Source organism: Chelonia mydas, chromosome 12 (assembly GCF_015237465.2).
Source record: "Chelonia mydas isolate rCheMyd1 chromosome 12, rCheMyd1.pri.v2, whole genome shotgun sequence".
NCBI lineage: Eukaryota > Metazoa > Chordata > Testudines > Cheloniidae > Chelonia > Chelonia mydas.
Window position 1 is genome coordinate 34,432,028 of NC_051252.2, and position 21,250 is coordinate 34,453,277.

The window sequence follows — 21,250 nt, forward strand, 5'->3', positions numbered from 1 at the left end:
CTTCTCTACAAAAGGAAAAGGACACTAAACTATCTAAACTACTACATGCCACAAGGGGCCGCAGCAATGGTTCCCTTAACCCACCCAGCAATATTGTTAATCTATCCAGCTATACTCTTAGCCCAGCAGAAGAATCTGTCCTGTCTTGCGGGGTTTCCTTCTGCCCCTCCATCCCCACGAACATGGTACAATTCTGTGGTAACCTAGAATCCTATTTTCGACGTCTCCGACTCAAGGAATATTTCCAACACACCTCTGAACAACATACTAATCCACAGAGACCTTTCTACCAACACTACAAAAAGAAGGATTCTGGGTGGACTCCTCCTGAAGGTCAAAACAACAGACTGGACTTCTACATAGAATGCTTCCGCCGACGTGCACGGGCTGAAATTGTGGAAAAGCAGCATCACTTGCCCAATAACCTCAGCCGTGCAGAACACAATGCCATCCACAGCCTTAGAAACAACTCTGACATCATAATCAAAAAGGCTGACAAAGGAGGTGCTGTCGTCATCATGAATAGGTCAGAATATGAACTGCTAGGCAGCTCTCCAACACCACTTTCTACAAGCCATTACCCTCTGATCCCACTGAGGGTTACCAAAAGAAACTACAGCATTTGCTCAAGAAACTCCCTGAAAAAGCACAAGAACAAATCCGCACAGACACACCCCTGGAACCGCGACCTGGGGTATTCTATCTGCTACCCAAGATCCATAAACCTGGAAATCCTGGAAGCCCCATCATCTCAGGCATTGGCACCCAACAGCAGGATTGTCTGGCTATGTAGACTCCTTCCTCAGGCCCTACGCTACCAGCACTCCCAGCTATCTTCGAGACACCACTGACTTCCTGAGGAAACTACAGTCCATTGGTGATCTTCCTGAAAACACCATCCTGGCCACTATGGATGTAGAAGCCCTCTACACCAACATTCCACACAAAGATGGACTACAAGCCGTCAGGAGCAGTATCCCCAATAATGTCACGGCAGACCTGGTGGCTGAACGTTGTGACTTTGTCGTAACCCATACCTATTTCACATTTGGGGACAATGTATACCTTCAAACCAGCGACACTGCTATGGGTACCCGCATGGCCCCACAGTAATCCAACATTTTTATGGCTGACTTAGAACAACACTTCCTCAGCTCTCGTCCCCTAATGCCCCTACTCTACTTGCGCTATATTGATGACATCTTCATCATCTGGACCCGTGGAAAAGAAGCCCTTGAGGAATTCCACCATGATTTCAACAATTTCCATCCCACCATCAACCTCAGCCTGGACCAGTCCACACAAGAGATCCATTTCCTGGACACTACGGTGCTAATAAGCGATGGTCACATAAACACCACCCTATACCGGAAACCTACTGACCGCTATTCCTACCTGCATGCCTCCAGCTTTCACCCAGATCACACCACACGATCCATTGTCTACAGCCAAGCTCTACGATACAACCACATTTGCTCCAACCCTTCAGACAGAGACAAACACCTACAAGATCTCTATCAAGCATTCTTACAACTACAGTACCCACCTGCTGAAGTGAAGAAACAGATTGACAGAGCCAGAACAGTACCCAGAAGTCACCTACTACAGGACAGGTCCAACAAAGAAAATAACAGAACGCCACTAGCCATCACCTTCAGCCCCCAACTAAAACCCCTCCAACGCATCATCAAGGATCTACAACCTATCCCGAAGGACGACCCATCACTCTCTCACTCTCTCTTGGGAGACAGGCCAGTCCTTGCTTACAGACAGCCCCCCAACCTGAAGCAAATACTCACCAGCAACCACACGCCACAGAACAGAACCACTAACCCAGGAACCTATCCTTGCAACAAAGCCCGTTGCCAACTGTGTCCACATATCTATTCAGGGGACACCATCGTAGGGCCTAATCACATCAGCCACGCTATCAGAAGCTCGTTCACCTGCACATCTACCAATGTGATATATGCCATCATGTGCCAGCAATGCCCCTCTGCCATGTACATTGGTCAAACTGGACAGTCTCTACGTAAAAGAATAAATGGACACAAATCAGATGTCAAGAATTAGAACATTCATAAACCAGTCGGAGAACACTTCAATCTCTCTGGTCACTCGATTGCAGACCTAAAAGTCGCAATATTACAACAAAAAGACTTCAAAACCAGACTCCAACGAGAGACTGCTGAATTGGAATTAATTTGCAAAACTGGATACAATTAACTTAGGCTTGAATAGAGACTGGGAGTGGATGGGTCATTACACAAAGTAAAATTGTTTCCCCACCCCCATCCCCCACTGTTCCTCAGACGTTCTTGTCAACTGCTGGAAATAGCCCACCTTGATTATCACTACAAAAGGTTTTCTCTCCCATCCCCCCCTGCTCTTCTGCTGGTATTAGCTCATCTTAAGTGATCGCTCTCCTTACAGTATGTATGATAACACCCATTGTTTCATGTCCTCTGTGTATATAAATCTCCGCACTGTATTTTCCACTGAATGCATCCGATGAAGTGAGCTATAGCTCACAAAAGCTTATGCTCAAATAAATTTGTTAGTTTCTAAGGTGCCCCAATTACTCCTTTTCTTTTTACCAATTCCGTGGTTTGACTTCCTTTAAAACTTCAGCAGAGCAAACAGATATGGTTTGAATATTTTTATTTAATTTAAATTAATAGGTTATAGTAATGTTAGACCTCAACATAGGCTGTCATAATATCAAATTTAATTTTAAATAGGTTTATTTTTAAAAAGAAAGATGCATTGTATTAAAATTGGGATTTGAAAAATTGCCTGTGCAACCTATATTTGCCCCTTGGTGCCTATACATTATGGTGATGTTTAATTACATGGTCACGTATTATTTTTCCCCCCACAGAACTGCTTCCTTTTTCAGAGCAGAGATGCTATGGTGCTCACTTAATGAGCAGTCTATGCAATATTTTGTATTATCCTCATTGTTCAGTGTGTGGCTCCATGCCTTATTCACTGTACACTATTCAGACCCTGCTCTGGAGACATTAATTGCCTCATGGGGTTTTTTTATGGTCCTCAACACTATAGTTTCTAAGTACTTCACAAACATTAATTTATTTTCTAAACACCCTGGTGAGATGAGAGAGTGGCATTATGTCCATTTTGCAGAGAAGGAACTGAGGCACAGAAACGAAGGTCAGAAATTTCCATTAATTCAGAATGCCCAATTTGAAATATCTAGGACCTGATAACTTAGCATTCATATAGTGCTTCATTTGTTGAAATCAGTGGGAACTGTACTTTGACTTACTGCTGTGAATATGGTGCACTTCTGTAAATCAAACCCCAGGATATCAAGTTGGTTACCCAACAATATTGCAGAGGCAGGGACAGAATCCAGTTCTCCAGGACAGCATTCAGCTGCCTTAACTATCAGACTGTATCTTTGTCTTTCTGCAATCCCCTGCCTCCTTCACTAGACGCCTTCCAGCATCTGCTACAGATGAAGCAGGGCTGCTTACTTTATGACGCAGACCTGATTCATCCCCAAAGTAAGATTCAGTGAGCAGACCTTTGCCTTTTGAATTATGACTGTTAGTAAGTTGTCATTTTCTGTGTGGACTAGTACTGAAGGGGACGTAGGCAGAGGTGCCATCTGCTGGAGGGTTTCACAATATTTACTGACAGTAGAGGAATGGTGAGATTCAGGAATCTTTGGTTCCATCCCAGTCTCTGGAGGGGAGAGTTTTCTCTAGTAGTCACAGACTCTCTTCTGCCTGTTCCCTCCGAATCACCACACCTGCCCCATCCTGTCCAACCAGTCTCCTCCCAATCCAGTCTGCTCTTCTACCACTGGGTTCTTGTGCCAGTCCTCTTGACCTTTGGGAGAGGATTGCAGGGTACCTCCATGAAAGTTTAACTGAGATCTCAGAAGGATTCAAGGGACATCCCTGTATACATAAACTGCTCTGTGTAGCCTCCTGTGCATAACTCTAGAGGGAAACGAAAAGCAGATAACACTACTTCTCTTTGTAGTACCGCTAGCTCTTCTGGTATGAGTAAATTAATGAAAAGTTGATAGCTGTGTCTTACTAAATTGGGGGCACCATCAGTATATCATTGTTATGGGACGTACAATTACACACTTACCTGAGGTTCTTCCGCTGTATTGGGTTCGCCCATGCTCGACTGCCAGGACCAACTGGACGGCAGGAGAGTCTGAAACAGGTCCTGGCTTGCAGCATAGCTGGACACCCCAGTCAGATGTCCCCTGTCCTCCTCCACCTCCTCATCCTTGCTGTTCATGCCAGGATCCTGTGACTCAGCTTCCTTGGAGGTATCCATGGTGGTCTGCAGGGTGGTAGTGGGGTCTCTGTCAAGTATGGCATGCAGCTCTTTGTAAAAGCTGCAGGTCTCAGTTTTGGTACCGGATCAACTGTTGGCCTCCCTGGCCTTCTGACATGCTAACACAGTTCCTTTGCTTTCATGCGGCACTGCTGCTAGTCCCTGTTGTACGCCTTCTCCTGCATCCCCCTTACAATCCGCTTAGAGATGTCCACTTTTCTGTAGCTTGTCCGTAGCTGTGCTTGCACAGCTTTTTCTCCCCATAGGCTCAGGAGATCCAGTATCTCCTCTCTACTCCAAGCTGGACCAGATATGGATCATGTAGCTGGCATGGTCAGCTGGGCAGTTGCATACAACAGTGGAGAGCTGCTAGGTGTGCTCACCAAGATGGACAATCAGGAAAAGGCATTTCAAAAATTTGCAAGGCTTGTAGGAGGAGGTGGGGGGCTTCTAGTTTCCATGACCATTGTTCTGTGGATTTCACAAGTGTGACCAGGGGGTCAGTGTCTGGCACTGAGACAGCTGCTTGGAGGACTGTTTGGGTCAATGTAAGTTATGCATTTTCTGTACTCTTCTTGCGTCAACCTCAGTACATCAACTGTGGCTCAGCAGTACTCAGGGAGGTAGTGTTGCTGTGCCATTGTAACAGGGCCACTTACATCTGAGGGAGACAAATTTAAGTGTAGACACATGCACAACTATTTGGACACAAGGCACCTTACATTGACCTAACTTCGTAGTGTAGACCAGACCTTTGCCTCAGAGTTCAGTCAGTGGTAGTCTGTTCTTTTCAGACCCAACCTGTAAGGGGGTATCTGAGCAGTGGGATGTGTCTTCACAGCAGTTAATTGTACTGTACTATCTGCACTGTTAGCCTAGCTGGAGTGAGTGTGACCATACTTCAAAACAACACTCACATAGGTGATTGGATTAGCTCAGGGGTGGGCAAACTTTTTGGCCTGAGGGCCACGTCGGGGTTGCACAACTGTATGGAGCGCCAGGTAGGGAAGGCTGTGCCTCCCCAAACAGCCTGTCCCCTATCCACCCCCGACCCATCCAGCCCCCCCCTGCTCCTTGACCCCTGACCACCCTCTCCCAGGAGGGGAGAGAAGATTGGATTGTATGTGAAGATGATTGTGTAATTTGAAGTGCAGCTTTTTAAACTGTATTGTCAGATTTTTTGTTTTTCTTTTTGCATGAGTGCACCTAAAAAGTCTCATAAAACAGAAATTATGATTCAGCAAATGTTTTTGTTAGGAACATTTTTGGGAGACGTTAAATGCAGTATTTTAAGTGTGGGCCTACCCTAAGAGCTATGGGGCAATTCCCTGAAAAATGTCTTAAGGGTTCTGTTCTTCAGGTGTTAAGTGATGCTTTTGGGTATTGAATAGCTGATATATAGCAGCTGCTTAAAGAATCCTTAAAGGACTTAATGTTTTCATGGTCTCATATGTTGATCTTTACTTCAAGCAGCTAAATTACTTTATGTATGTAGTTCATGATCTTATGGTTGTTTTGGTCTTGAGAACAATAGGTTTTATGTATGGCCTTTGTGTGAAGTATTGAGAACTGAAGATATTTGTTTGTATATCAGTTTTAAGTTTAGAAATACTTTAAATCAGGTTCTTGTAAGACTCCAAGTTCAAAAATGTTAAATCTTATGCATATTTTTGCAGTTTCTTGGAGCTGTAGCTTAAACTTCCTTTTTTAATTGCTAGTATATCCACCTATTATTTGTTTAAGGAAAGGAAACTGAGTAAAAAATATAAAATGCAATAGGGGTATAAAACCTACCACAACCCAGCTTTTGATTTTATAGATGAAACAGCCACTCACATTTTCAACTCTGATAACTCTTTATGTAACACAACTCCAGACTTGGAAATGTGCATCTCCATATGGCCAAGAGGATTTATCATGAGCAAGGGTAGGCGTTGGTATCCTTATTATTCAGCCGGGTTTTCTGAGGGAGGCATGGATGATGTGGGAGAGTTTCATTGTTGCCATTGAAAGTTGCTGAGGAAAAGCACCTAGTCATATTTTTTGTGGCAACACCACCCTTTTTTTTTTTTTTTTTGGCCTTCTCTGATTCTCATCAACAATTTCTGTGGCTACTTTGGCTGATGCATTGTATCCTCTTATATTTCTAGACATTGAAAACTAGTCTCTTCCAGTCATCTACCTATTTCCTCAGTTTATTCAAATTCTCAGTCTATCTTTTAATAATATACACTGTGCCAACGACCTTACTTTGCATCATCAGTATATTTGGACACAATTCAACTAGTTCCACTTCCTACGCCGGGGCAAACTACGGCGTGGGGGCTGCATCCAGCCCTCCAGACATTTTAATCTGGTCCTCGGGGCTTGCCCCACTTCAGTCGGGAAGCAGGGTCAGGGGCTTGCCCCACTCCGCGCGGCTCCCAGAAGCAGCAGCATGTCCCCCTCTGGCTTCTACGTGCAGGGGCAATCAGGGGGCTCTGCATGCTTCCCCCACCCCAAGCGCTGCCCCCGCAGCTCCCATTGGCCAGGAAACATGGCCAATGGGACCTTCAGGGGCGGTGCCTGCGGACAGGGCAGTGCGCAAAGCCGTCTGGCCATACCTCCGTGTAGGAGCCAGAGTGGGGACATGCCACTGCTTCTGGGAGCTGCTTGAGGTATGCACCGCCCAGAGCCTGCACCCCGACCTCCTCCCGCGCCCCAACCCCCTGTCCCAGCCCTGATCCTCCCCCCACTCTCTGAACCCCTCAGTCCCAGCCTGGAGCACCCTCCTGCACGCCCAACCCCTCATTCCCAGTCCTACCCCAGAGACGCATCTCCAGCCGGAGCCCTCATCCCCTCCCTCTGCATCCCAACTCACTGCCCCAGCCCAGAGCCCCCTCCCACACCTTGAACTCTTCATTTCTGGCCATGCTCCAGAGCCTGCATCCCCAGCCTTCGCCCGCACTCCAACCCCCAATTTCATGAGCATTCATGGCCCGCCATACAGTTTCCATACACAGATGTGGCCCTTGGGCCAAAAAGTTTGCCTACCCCATCCTAAGCCATGGTCTACATTACCAACTTATGTCGGTATAACTATGTCTTTCAGGGGTGTGGATCTAACCCCTGTGTAGATAGCACTATGTCTCCCGTTGACATCGCTGCTGTCTCTCGGGAGGTGGAGGACCTAAGCCGACAGGAGAAGCTCTCCCATCGGCATAGATAGTGTCTTCACTAACCCAAATTGTTAGACAGTTCCATGGAGATTTCGTGTAATTTACTATCCTTTTTTAACATTAATACCTGTAGTGGTGGGGGCCTTCTGTAAAACTGTCAGTGTATACTGGAGCTCCAGTTACCGCTAGTGGGAATTTTAAGAAAAAGCTTGTTGTAGACAAGGCTATAAAAAATTAAGTAACTTGCTCAGGGCAAGAGAAAGGAATCTGAAAGAGAGTAGGGATGCAAAGATGATAGTTTTAGTTCCCGTTGCCACACACAAACCTTTAAAATGTTGCAGCTCTTTTAAAAATAAATCATTTTACCTTGAATTTGCTAATGAGACAAAGTGTAAATCCTTATATAACAATGTGGTTTTTTTTTGTTTTTTTCTTTTTTTTTTCTTTTTAGTATATCTTTGGGGAGTTCAGCCCTGATGAATTTAATCAATTCTTTGTGACTCCTCGATGCTCTGTTGAGGTAAGAACTACGTTTCAGTGTTTTATCTGAAGTTGTGATGCATATTGTTTTACACAAATGTAGTAGGTTTATTAGTATATAATTAAAAATACAATAATCAATGTTGTTTTTATTGTTCACTTGTGAATTAACAAAACTCAGTTGTTCACCGTAGAGCTCCCTGGAATAAAATTTCAATTTGTATTTATGTTGATCGCACACTAGTTGCTCACTCCTGCAGTTCTTTTCCTGTCCAGATATATGGCAGCTATAGTCCCTGTTAAGCAGTGGTCTCTTGTTCTGTCCTTACTCAACTCTTGAGTCGGTGTGTGAAATGTGGAGAGAAGGATCCTGGCTTCTTCTTTCTCCTTCCTCATTGCTGGAATATCTGCAATTGTAGTGATTGCATGTAGGAGTTGGAAAGGAAAGACCTGCTCAATGGAACCAGCAGCTCTCCTTATTTAACTTTTCAGTGATGGACGTAGTAGCAACTTTCTCAGCAACATTCCTGTTTGTAAGTGAGATCCCAGATTTCTTGAGCCAAAGAGGAAGAGTAGAGCTCTCACTACAGTACCTGATGTGGCTTTCTGCCTCCTTGTAGCTGTTATCCGGAGTAGATCCCAGGTTATGTACTCTTTGGACTCATACTGCGGGTCGCACTGGAGAGTGGAAGGAGGTATCCATTGGGTTCTGTAGGAAGGACCAAGAACCTCCAAGATCCCTATATGACCAAACCTGGCCTAAAGGTAAAGGTGATGAGGAACAAAACTGAGGAAGTGGTAAATACTTTAAATTTTCACTTCCCTCCTCTGACCCTCTTCTTCCCCCCCAACACAAAACAAACCCTCAACTGTATGTATATGGGAGGAAAATTCCCCCCCTCAGAATGAATATATTTATAAAGTAAGCTCTGTTGTCTGTCATTAATGTGTTTTACTAAGGTTCTACTGTAGTAATTTGATTTTCAAGTTCTTTGTGGCATACAGAAATTCACTACCACATTGCTTTTCAAGTTCATGGGTGTATAGCTAACAACCCTTGGTAGCTTTTCATACTGGTTGCATGAAGGAATGTGAAGGATACTAGAAGAAGAGGATGAGGAAAAATAGGTTGGAAGAAGACATGTAAAGGGAAGGGGGAGGAAAGAAAAAAAGGGGAGGCGAGGCCAGCATGAAGAGAACTTAACAGGTAGGTAGTGACTTCCTGTGTTTGTGAGCAAGCTAAAGCTATATACAAATGTTTCTCCTGTCAACAGACTGGAGAAACTTAATGCATTTGCTGGATTCACAAACACCAAAGAGTTTGTCCTTTTACCACAAAAACAAGTTTTAGATTAAAATATAGTTTCCACAGTATTGGAGGACACCAGCCTGGAGTGATGGATGACTGTCTCCTCTGTGAAGACTGGGCAGGAGTACAAAATGTTTGTGACTGTCCAGTTCTTTTTGGTCTAATCTACTACTTCCTCCACCTTAGAGCATGCTAGCAGGAGCAATATTCCTGTATCCTTGGCACTAGGTGGATAGAAAGAATAAAGGGAAACATAGGGTGCCTTTTGCTACAAGCTAGTTATGAAGTTGACTTATGCACATGATTGGTACACCCAACAAACTCTGCTCCAAAAAAAAAAAAAAAAAAGCAAGTTATCAGGACCTTCTTGCTTCTCTCATCAAGCTTCTTGGCTGGAGGTGAGAGCTCCTCCAAAGGGGTAAGAAAAAATAGGCACTCTTCTCTGCTTTCATTTTGAGCCCTTGATAGCTCTTATGGGTTGCTAATATCTTAAATCAGGCCTTTTTATATTGTCCTGAAGTTGAACTGTGCAAAACATAACCCCACCCTCGTGCTCCAAATTTGGCCCTTTAAAACTCTCCCTCAAAGCTGCCTTTTCATGCTTAAGTTTACTGAAAAAGTATGGGAGTATCTTCTAAGGACTCTAGCTAAAGAAGGAGCAGAAATGATCATCAGGGCTCCTGGTAAAGTATCAGAAGCCTTAGTGCACTGATCTCCCTGTGGTTTGCAAGATTTAGCTGACTCACTGATGTTGGAACTGTGATTTCGTCAGTGTGCTCACCATCACTTGGAGTGATAAGCAAAACACATTCTGTTAGGATAGGGGAAACTGATGGTTAGAGAGGCCCAATGGGGCAGTCCTGAAGAGGCTTACATGTGGGGTCTACATGTGTGAGTAACTCCAATCAGTGATATGTCTGTCCTTTATCAGCTGCCTTCAACCCTCCATTGTGCCACTTCTCTCCTGCACACCACTGCATTCCTTCTCCACTCATTCCATGAAATTAAATAAGGTATCCCAATTTTGAGGAACCCTAATTCATTGAAAATCAGGTCACCCTAATAGAAATAAAGAATGTGTGTATATTCTAGTAAAGTATTTGAGTCATGGCATAATTTCCTGTTGTATATAGATTTACTCTGCGTGGTAGTGAATCATTTCAAACTACTGATGGTGTATAGTGAGGGAAACAAAGCGTTAGGAATAATTTAGAATGGATTTCATAATTTAAAAAAAACAACCCACATTTTATCTTCTCTCTTTCCAAATAAAGTGTTGCATTTTCTTAAGCCACTTGTAAAATTAATGACAAAGAAGATAAAAGCATTATTCATAAATCACAACTGAACATAGACTTTTGGAAAGCAAATCTGTTTTGCCTTGACCATGGAAGGAATGTGGGCTGAGCATGGGTGAATCTGCAGTAAAACTGAAATCTTTCAGCACTTCATTGAGAATTATGACTTTATAACCATGAATCATCTTGGATTCTTTTGGTAGTACAAAGATGAATTTTCAAACTTGGGTGCATACAGGTAAGTACTTAAATCTGTCATTACAAATCTAAGTGCAGATTCAGATGCTTAAATCAACACTTGGAAGCCTAAAATTAGGCAGTTACATATATTTTAGGCATGTAAGTTTGAAGATTTAGACATAGAGGTTACTTTACTAAAACCTTCATAATAGCTTGAACAACATGGGTGTTGCCTTGAAAGAGTAACTACATCAGATATTTTGATTTGAATTTAATATTTTTAATGTGAGTGAGACATTGTTTACTCTTGTATTTGACTGCGGAATAGAATTTGAACATCTGTCAAGCTTTGTCCATTTGTCTTTGTTCTGTCACCAAGCCCTGTAGTTACTCAAAGATCTAGAAAGAGTGCGTATATTTTTTTCTCTTTTGTTAAGCTACATTCTGTTTTCTCCTTTACTCTCTTTATCTTCCCCTTTCTCCACCCATTCATTCTCGCTTCCATCCAAGAAGGGATGATGTTTATATAGTTAAAAAATGTCTAAAATATGAATAGATTATTAGGAATACAGACGTCTTCTCAATACTTTTATTCTGTTACTGTACCTAAAATAATTGTGCATTATGGTATACAAGAAAGTATTTTATTTTTTAAAATAAAAATAATTATTGTTTAAAGAGAATAGAAAGGATCAGATTCAATGGAGAAATGGTTTGTGATCTATTAGCATTTAGGACAATGGTACCAGTTATCTGCATAGCAGCTTGTCCTGTGTTTTCAGTGGCAAACTTGAAGGCTTTGATTGCTTTTATTCAGAGGGGGGAGGACATGGGGAGAGGTTGGGAAGCATGAGACAGCCAGTCTACACAGCAAACACTGGTTCAAATAAAAGAAGACATATATCTGCTTGTTTGAATAGTTCAGATTTGCTTTGCTTTTGCAGCCGAGCAGTTTGACCCTTCACAGGGAGGATTCAGGGAACCATGTGTACAAATAATTAAATGAAAATCCACACAGCAAAAAATAGATTCCCCAGTCCTACAAAAAGAATTTTTTTTTTTACATTATCCCAGCTAGCCCATCACCAAAGAAAGTTTTCTAGTAAAATCGACTTTTACAAATTTTTTTTTACTTAAACAAGGATTTATTTTCCCTGCTACCATTTAGATATTGCTGAGGCTAAATGTTCAAAGATGAGCCATCACCCGTAGATTCCGTGACACAGATTACTTTACTTAGTAATTCTTTTATTTTATCAATTTCAGGGTCAGTTTCTGACAGTTGAGAGTTTTTCTTTCTTCCTTACTCCCCCAACATCTCATTGGCTCCTTAGGGATTCCACCCACTTATCTCTTTCTCCTTTCTGGCACAAACTCCTTAAGTTTCGGCAAGTTCCTCCCAGAACTAGAAGATGCTTCACCTTCGTCCTCCAGTGATCTATTCAGTCCTCCCTCTTCTTCAATATCTGTTTGAGACCACAAAGAGAGGTAAGATTTCATGGCAGTCCTGCCGGTAGTGCACTGAGGACACCCAGCAGTACATCTCCCATTAAAGGTGTCTGGACCCATTTATCAGAGTGGTGTAAAACCACATGATCCTGTTAGTTCCTCACTAAGTCTAGATGAACAAGGGAGCATCATTGTGGAAAATGCCTTCCACTTTCAGCTTGCTATAAATTTCAGCCCTTCTTCCCAGAAAAAAGATCTGGCCATCGTGATCCTTTCGTTATCTCCAAACTGGTTTGCTGTATCAGGGGCCAAAGATGAAAGTGATGCAGAGTTTCTACTTTCCTTCTCAGTGAGCTGTCACTGATTCCCAGTCTGCTTCCATTGCCAAATCAAGACCAATGAGCCTGACCTTCAAAGTGAGACCCTGTATGTTATCAACCAAATCTCCTTTCATGAGCCTTCAAGACAGCTGTTCTTCCATGGAACAAGGCAGTTTAGAATGCCCAGGGCAGAATATATGAGAGCAGATTAAGATATTCAGCTGTGGAATGAACTTCCAGAGGGGTCTAAATTTGGCCACCCTCAGAGTACATAGCAAAAGCTTTCTGGTCAAGAAAGCTTTCCCAGTATAATCAAAATTATTTTATTTTTAAGGTATATATCTCCACCCAGAGCCTCCTATAACCAGAAAAAGAGAAGAACAGAAGACTTCATGAGGCTCCACCAGGGAACTTGCTATGCAGATCTTAGCTTGAAAGCACATGTATAATATGATTGTGGGTGCTGTAGAAAATCCTAAGATTTCTTGAAGCAGAGCAGGTTTCAAGATCAATGTATGCCTATACGTTTGCAACTCAGTTGGGTGCCCTGTGCAGTGACACGTTATGTGTCTACAGACCACCAGGCAAGCTTTGTGGAAGAAGCTAAAGAGCAATGTGAAATTTAGCACCTCATGGAATGTACTATAGGTGCAAAGCTCCAGGATATCTTACTTTTTCATGTGAAATAATTATCATGGAATTTATTTATCCTTTAATTTCAGCATACATGAGGTAAACCAGTATATAGGCAATATACTCTTTTTTTTTCATGTAAGTAGTGAAAGAGTTACATTAGTTCACTAGCTCCAGGTAATGGATCCTACATTTTATACCAAAGTGCTTGATTCTCCATCCAGATAGTGACCATGTAGTATGGTGGCACTATTTAAACTGGTAGTGCAAAGCTAATAGTCTTCATTTTGCTATCATGAACAGGATAAGATGATCAAGAATAGCTGCTTTAAATTTTGCTGTATTTTTAAGCAGAGGGTTTAAAACTCTTCAAAGGCAATACTACTTGTGGATAAAACAGAGGGCTTGGAGTCAAAAGGCCTGGGTTCTGTTATGACTCTGCCACAGGCTTTTGTTGTGAACTTTAGCAAGCTATTTAATCTCTCTGTCCTTCCGTCCTTTAATTCTTGGTATGTTTTTGCTAGCCTCGGAGAATCCTGAAGTGAACTGGAGGACAGCTTATGATTCTAGAGCAGGGGTGGGCAAACTACGGCCCATGGGCCAGATTCTGGGTCTGGGGCTTGCCCCACTCTGGCACTTCAGCCGGGGAGCAGGGTCGGTGGTTGCTACACGCAGCTCTCAGAAGCAGTGACATGGGCCTCCTCCAGCTCCTATATGTAGGGACAGCCAGGGGGCTCTGCTCTGCATGCTACCCCAGCCCCAAGCACTGCCCCGCAGCTTTCATTGGCCAGGAACCGTGGCCAATGGGAGCTGTGAGGGTGATGCCTGCGGACAGGGCAGCATGCAGACTGCTTGGCTGCGCCTCCATATAGGAGCTGGAGAAGGGCATGCTGCTGCTTCTGGGAGCCGCTTGAGGTAAGCGCCATCCCGAGCCTGCATCCCTGAGCCTCCCCCTTCCCCCCCCCCAGCCCAACTCCTTGCCACAGCGCTGATCCTCTTCCGCCCTCCAAACTCCTTGATCCCAGCCCAGAGCATTTTCCTGCACCCCAAACCTCTTATCTCCAGCCCCACCCCACAGGCCACACCCCAGCCAGAGCCTGCACTCCTTCCCACACCCCAACCCCCTGACCCAGCCCTAATCCCCCTCCTGCCCTCTGAACCCCTCGGTCCCAGCTCGGAGCACCCTCCTGCACCCCAAACTCCTCATTCCCATCCCCACCCCAGAGCCCGCACCCCCAGCCGGAGCCTTCACCCCCCAGTCCCCAATCCCAATTTTGTGAGCATTCATGGCCCGCCATACAATTTCTATTCCCAGATGCGGCTCTTGGGCCAAAAAGTTTGCCCATCCCTGTTCTAGAGTTTGTAACTCGAGGTGATGGTAGTCTTTATCTCTCATCTCTGATTATAGTAAATTAGTCTCTGTAGAGTGTCAAACTACAATGTCGGGCTGAGTGTATATATATAGAAATATAAGTTCAAGACCGCATTTTGAACAATTGGATACAAAGAGTTATTTTTAAATGATCGAGGTATTTTTAATTAAATTAACATAAAATGTTGTTTTTAAAGAGCTGTTTTGCCTGTCATTAAATCTTATTTTCTTTTCTTTGCAGCTTCCTCCATACAATGAAACAGTTCCTTGTGGTATTAAGTCCACAGGTGAGCGTCATGATGGTAAGAAATCATTCCTTTTTTTCTTAATTTTTTCTTCAGGTTGTTGGGCTCTCCCCCGTAGTGTCCTGATACAGTACAGATTGTCTTTAAATTAGTCCAGTTCAGGTTGATTAGCATGTATATGCGCATGTATCTGTCAGGCTGCTTTTTCAACACTTGCTAGCCCGTTGAAATCGACAAGAATGTTTGAGAATGTTGTTTTAACATTTTTCTGTAGCTAACTGTAGTAAGTATGCTCGCTACTTCACTGTGGCAGTTTGTGCTGTAACAATTTCATTAAAAACTTCTTGTGGAAGCTTTTAGAATTCAGTTGAAAAAATTGCTTAGGGCAATTGCTTAGTATGGAGTTCTTAATCAAGGAGCGACTAAAATAAATAGCTTGGATAGCACTTAACCATCTGTGGACTTTTACTGCCCCCTCTGTAAAAGTCTCAACACGAGTATTCTTTGGCAGTTGCAGCCTGAAGATGACTCTGAGAGCAGTGTTCTGCTTAGTGTTCAGCATGACATTCTGTTTCTATGTGGCTCAGCTGTTTTTCTGGAAAATCCTTTTTTGGAGAGCGAGAGAGAGAGAGAGAGAAAGTATGACTCGCAATGTAAAAATGTATTACCGAGCTCTGATTTAAAGCAGTAATGATCACTATTTTCTCCCCACATGCACACCTTTTCTCCACACCTTAAAAAGGAAAAAAAACAAACCCCTGCCTGGTTTCATAATGATATAATATTTCATATTTACATAGCACCTTCCATCTGAGGATTTCAGTTCTTTATAATAGTCTGCATAATACTTTTACAAAGTAGATAAATATTCTCTTTTTATAGCTGAGTTAACGTAATTGTAGAGAAGTTGAGACTTGTCCAAAGGTATTTGGGAAGCTAGTGGCAAAACTGGGAATAGAATCCAGATCTCCTTTAGCTAAAAATATACTTGATGTTTGTTTTAAATTTGGCTGGTCATTAGCGCAGCATTTGGAATAGCCATTAAAATTTTGTAGAAGAACAAAACGCACAAGGTAACATTAGGGAAAACATAAACATAAAGATAAAAGTCATTGGCCATAATTTTCAAATTTTGGTGACTAAACTTACATGCCTAAACAAAGATTCAAGGTACCTAACTAATCTTTTCAGTGGTGCTGAGCAACAACTCCATCTAAAGTCAGTGGAAGTTGTGAGTGCTTAGCACCTTTGGAAATCTGGAAAAAAAAAAAAAAAATTCAGGTGCCTAAATATGGATTTAGGTGCCTGACTTTAAACGCCTAAGTTTGAAATAGGGATGATTACCCAAATGGCTTTCTGTATGGTTTAGCACAAGCTATATAGAAAGCTGGTTTCTGCAAATGTTTTTCAGATCCTGCCCAGACCATAAATACTCCCTCCCTCCCCTGAGATTGGTTAATGATGGCAAATCAAACTTTGCCTGAAAAATGTGTCCTACTTAACAAACATGCACTATAATGTGCCTGCATAGTATCATAGTTATGGCTGCATAAGAAGCAGTTGAAACTAAAATGGAAAAAATTACTCAAGCAAAGTCTTGTTAGTAACGTTGAGATTATCCATTGATCACATAACCATAGTATACAATGTTACTGTTTTTATGGTGTAATGATATCTACAATGAATGGCTGGAGGAGCTGTTGATGCATATTATGAATAATTGCATTTGGCTAAAAAACTGCATGATACACAGTGCATACTAATTCTTAATACGCATTCACAGCTTTCATTATAATGCATTGACATGATACATTGTAACATCTTCAAAGGGTATCTTGTCAATGTGCAGTATTCTTCATACCTTCAGGTGCATCCATTTCAATCCATGCAACAATAGATCCTCGAAACACCACGGAATGGATTGAAACAAAGGTGGCTGGAAGCAAAGTGGAAGGTACAAAAATAACCATAAAAGAAAGTTGGTCTCTTTCATATTTTTCTTTAAAAAGGCACTAAATACAATGTTAAAACAAATAAGATTCTGTCATAACTAGTGGCAGTGTGGAAATGAGTGTTATGACCCAACCTTCACAGTTCCTGTAAATAAGAGGTATTTCAGGGGTTTGATTTAAAAAAGGAGTAAAAGTCTTAACTCCTTTTTGATTGATTTTATCCACTTTACAGTTATTATAAAGTAAGTATTTTTTCTTACTGCAGTTTGGCTATAGGTAATAGACTTAAATTCCTTTGCTAATAATCCCCTGTTTGTGGGATTAATAGCATGTGCAATTTTGCTCCAGACTATAAAATCGCATACCAAGTCTTAGTCCAAAAGCAATTTTTTCTAATAAGAATTTAGGAAAAATCCTATGCTTGATTGGTTTCAAATTTTCATAAGTTTTAATTAGGGATTGGAAGGGATAGGAAGATTTCAACAGGTATTAAGAAAAATATACAATTTATTCCTAAAACTTAAAAATATTGTGATTGGCATCAACTTTGTTATGCTCTTTTGCATAAAAACAAGTGTTCATGACACTGATACACTCATTAACGTGGATCTGTTGAAATGCCGTGTGCACAAATAAATTGCACAAAATCGTGTTATCCTGTTAGCAAATGTATAGGTAAACTAGATGAATCTGTAGATGTAGAGATTAGTGCACCATATTATAAGTATTTATTTTGAAATAGTGACCAGTGTTGTTTGAACAGGAATCCTGTAGGAAAAGGATGATCTGAAACTCACTTTCTAGCAACACTTTTTTTTTGTTCCTTTTGCAAAACAGAAAACAAATGTTTTCAAGCTCATGGAAGTAGTAATATATGTACCATAGAAAATCACACAAAATTGTTTTCTAATTAAATATTAATGAAAATTTGTCCTGGGAACCACTAAAATTCAAAATTAAAAAAACAGCATGAATTTTATAATCTTAATTACCTTATATACTCTGTCATAAGCCAAATATTTTTGGTAAAAAAGTGACGCATCATAGAGCGGGGGTCGGCTTATAAACGGGTCTACACCAACATTTGATGATTTTAAACTCTATTAAATCATTGAATTGAATATCTAATACATTGTCGTTTTGTTTACTTGGAGCATCTGCAGGCATGGAGCCCCGCGGTTCCCTGTGGCCGCGGTTCGCCGTTCCCAGCCAATGGGAGCGGCGAACCTCGGCCACAGGGAACTGAGAGGTTCCATGCCTACAGACGCTCCAGATAAACAAAACGTCCCAACCCGTCAGCGGCTTACCCTGTTGGGCCGGGAGCCAAAGTTTGCCAACCCCTGAAATATAGGGTTGGCTTATGAAAGGGTCATACAGTTTTTACTGTTTTTACCTATCCATCTTGGGGGGTCAGCTTATAAACAAATGGGCTAATGAACAAGTATGTACGGTACATTATACCCCTGTTTGGTATTAATGAAAATTTCTGTCACAGTTAATACACTTTAAATGTCAAGGCAGCCTGAGGCATGTAGTGTTACTAGTTTTGTAATCTATTGATAAAATATATATGAGGTGGTCACTTAAGTTCCATACACGTGCAACATACGGTTCTTTGATATATGTATAAACAGGAATTTAGTTAGGGTTTTACATTTAAAAAAACATGTCTATGACAGCATTTCGATATATTTCAGTCTATTATGAGAAAAATTCTTAGCACTTCTTGAAAGTTGTTGTGAAATTATCGAGGTAAATTATTTCTCATTGTTCATATACTCACTTTCAGTCAATTTATATTTTAAATGTAATGTTGTGTCTGGCTTTGATCCAGTCACATTAGTTGTATTTCTTCTGACACATAAAATGAATATCATATCTTTTTATTATTAAGCTGCTGATAATTTTGGATTTCCAAAACCTGAAACATTTCCAGTTGAGTAGAATGTAAAATATCATTCTGCCATTTGTGATTTGTCTTAAATATTCTTAAATAAAAAATCTTATCAGTTGCAAAGGTAGATTTTACTTTACTTTGGAAAAATGCAGTTTATAGACTTACTGTTATAGAAAATGACAGGTTTCAGAGTAGCAGCCATGTTAGTCTGTATTCGCAAAAAGAAAAGGAGTACTTGTGGCACCATAGAGACTAGCCAATTTATTTGAGCATAAGCTTTCGTGAACTACAGCTCACTTCATCGGATAAATTGGTTAGTCTCTACGGTGCCACAAGTACTCCTTTTCTTTTTGTCATAGAAAAAAAGACCTTCTTTAAAGATGTGCAGTAGTATGAAAAAGATGGTTCTTTTCATCACACTCTATGTTCCTCATCCTGCAGTTGGATCCCGGCAGACTACCAGTGAAGTCATTGAGACTCCATATGGCTGAAAGGGTACAATTGTGTTTCTTGCAGGATCTGTGCCCATATTTTCTTAAACTGAAGTCCTAATCTGTGTTACAGGAAAACTTTGATACTCTTTTCATCCTCATTTCATTTTAAAATATTTAAAAACCATCCTTTTTCAAGATACAAATGGACATTGAGGATGGTTTTTGTTTGTATGAGGAATGTCATTTATACTTACGTTTCAGGAAAACAGACTTGTCTGTTACTAATTTTGTATCTTTGTGACTGGACTTTACTAACAGACGTTTTTAATTTATTTTGTCCAGGGGAGGATTATCGGAGAATTGAATTTGGTGTTAATGAAGTTATTGAGACAGAGTCATCTGTGCTGAATAACACTGACTACAGTATTTCAAGCACTCTGAATCCTCAGGCTCCAGAATTTATCCTTGGTTGTGCATCAACTCAGAAAACCCATGATGACATTCTTAATGAAACTAACTACAACTCCATAGACTGCCAGTTCACTGATCCTGCCCTTGCTTTGGATAGTGGTTCTAATCCTGAAAGTGATAGCTTATCTGGGGGCCTTGGACAACGGGAGCGTAAAAAGAAGAAAAAAAGACCACCTGGATACTATAGTTATTTGGAAGATGTCAGTGATGGCATTGTTCCTGCAGAGGCTCTTGTAAATGGCCATGCAAATTCATCAGGACTGAATAGTATAAGCACAGAAGATACGGAACTTACAGGAGACATACCATCATCAGCCTCACCAAGGACTTGTAACAGCCCTGAAAATTCTGTGGACTTCATTAGTGAAGCTGTGTCTGATGATTCTGTTTCTAGTGTATTAGACAATACCAGGACTGCAGGGCAGCCTGAAATATGCAGTGTTACCAATTCTGAACAATTCTGCATCCCGTCAGAGGCTGGCAGAGAGAGCCCTTTAAGGACAGCTGTTGTAGAACCTTATGATGGTACTGATACTACTGAAAATCTTGGTGTTACTAATGGACAAACACTTGAATCCTCTGGTGAGGGCACAGCTGCCAATGGGGTAGAATTGCACACTATGGAAAGCACTGACTCAGACCAAGCTAAGCCCGAGGATGTTTCACCTACTGCTGAGGCAACAGCCCCGGTTTCAGGATCAGTCCCTGTTAATCAGCCTGCAAAATCGTGGGCTAGTCTTTTTCACAATTCCAAGCCCTCTGCTTCCACACCTGTGGCCTATGTTGAGACTAAGTGTACTCCTCCTGCCACATCTACTCTGGTCCCTGAAAAACAGGTTGAAGTCAAAGAGGGACCTGTTCCAGTTTCAGAGGATCCTGTAGCCATAAAGATTGCAGGTATAGTTAACAGACACTAGAGTGGACGTTCTGGTAGAAGAGTAACACGTTTTGCCTAAAACAAAAGTGTACAGTATTGAAAGAGAGAAGAGACACTTACCTTAATGCAAGACTAAGTTTGATTTTAATTACACAATTCAGAAAATTAATATAGTTATAAAGTGGGTAACTATTTCAACTTTCAGCTTTCACAGTAGCAGCCATGTTAGTCTGTATCCACAAAAAGAAAAGGAGTACTTGTGGCACCTTAGAGACTAACAAATTTATTTGCGCATAAGCTTTCGTGAGCTATAGCTCACTTCATCGGATGCATGCAGTGGAAAATACAGTGGGGAGATTTTATATACACAGAGAACATGAAACAATGGGTTTTACCATACACATTGTAACGAGAGTGATCAGGTAAACTATTACCAGCAGGAGAGCAAAAGAAAACCTTTTGTAGTGATAATCAAGGTGGGCCACTTCCAGCAGTTGACAAGAACATCTGAGGAACAGTAGGGGGGAAAATAAACATGGGGAAGTAGTTTTACTTTGTGTAATGACACATCTACTCCCAGTATTTGTTCAAGCCTAATGTAATGTCCAGTTTGCAAATTAAATGGACGCAAATCAGACATCAAGAATTATAACATTCAAAAACCAGCCGGAGAACACTTCAGTCTCTCTGGTCACTCGATTACAGACCTAAAAGTCGCAATTTTTCAACAAAAAAACTTCAAAAACGGATTCCCAACGAGAGACTGCCGAATTGGAATTAATTTGCAAACTGGACAACATTACATTAGGCTTGAATAAAGACTGGGAGTGGATATGTTGTTACGCAAAGTAA

At 41.5% G+C, this 21,250-nt stretch overlaps 1 protein-coding gene across 4 annotated transcripts in view; it reads left to right on the forward strand.

Annotated features, from left to right (window-relative positions):
- The window catches only part of USP10 (ubiquitin specific peptidase 10), a 75,669-nt gene that overhangs the window by 15,446 nt on the left and 38,973 nt on the right, over positions 1–21,250 (forward strand). The window contains exons 2-5 of one of the 4 annotated variants that reach the window (XM_037878224.2): positions 7,933–8,001; positions 14,764–14,824; positions 16,635–16,721; positions 19,393–20,418. In XM_037878224.2, coding sequence (XP_037734152.1) covers positions 7,933–8,001; positions 14,764–14,824; positions 16,635–16,721; positions 19,393–20,418 — 1,243 coding nt within the window. The remainder of the gene's footprint in view (positions 1–7,932; positions 8,002–14,763; positions 14,825–16,634; positions 16,722–19,392; positions 20,419–21,250) is intronic. The other 3 variants (XM_037878225.2, XM_037878226.2, XM_037878227.2) reach the window with 3 other exon arrangements.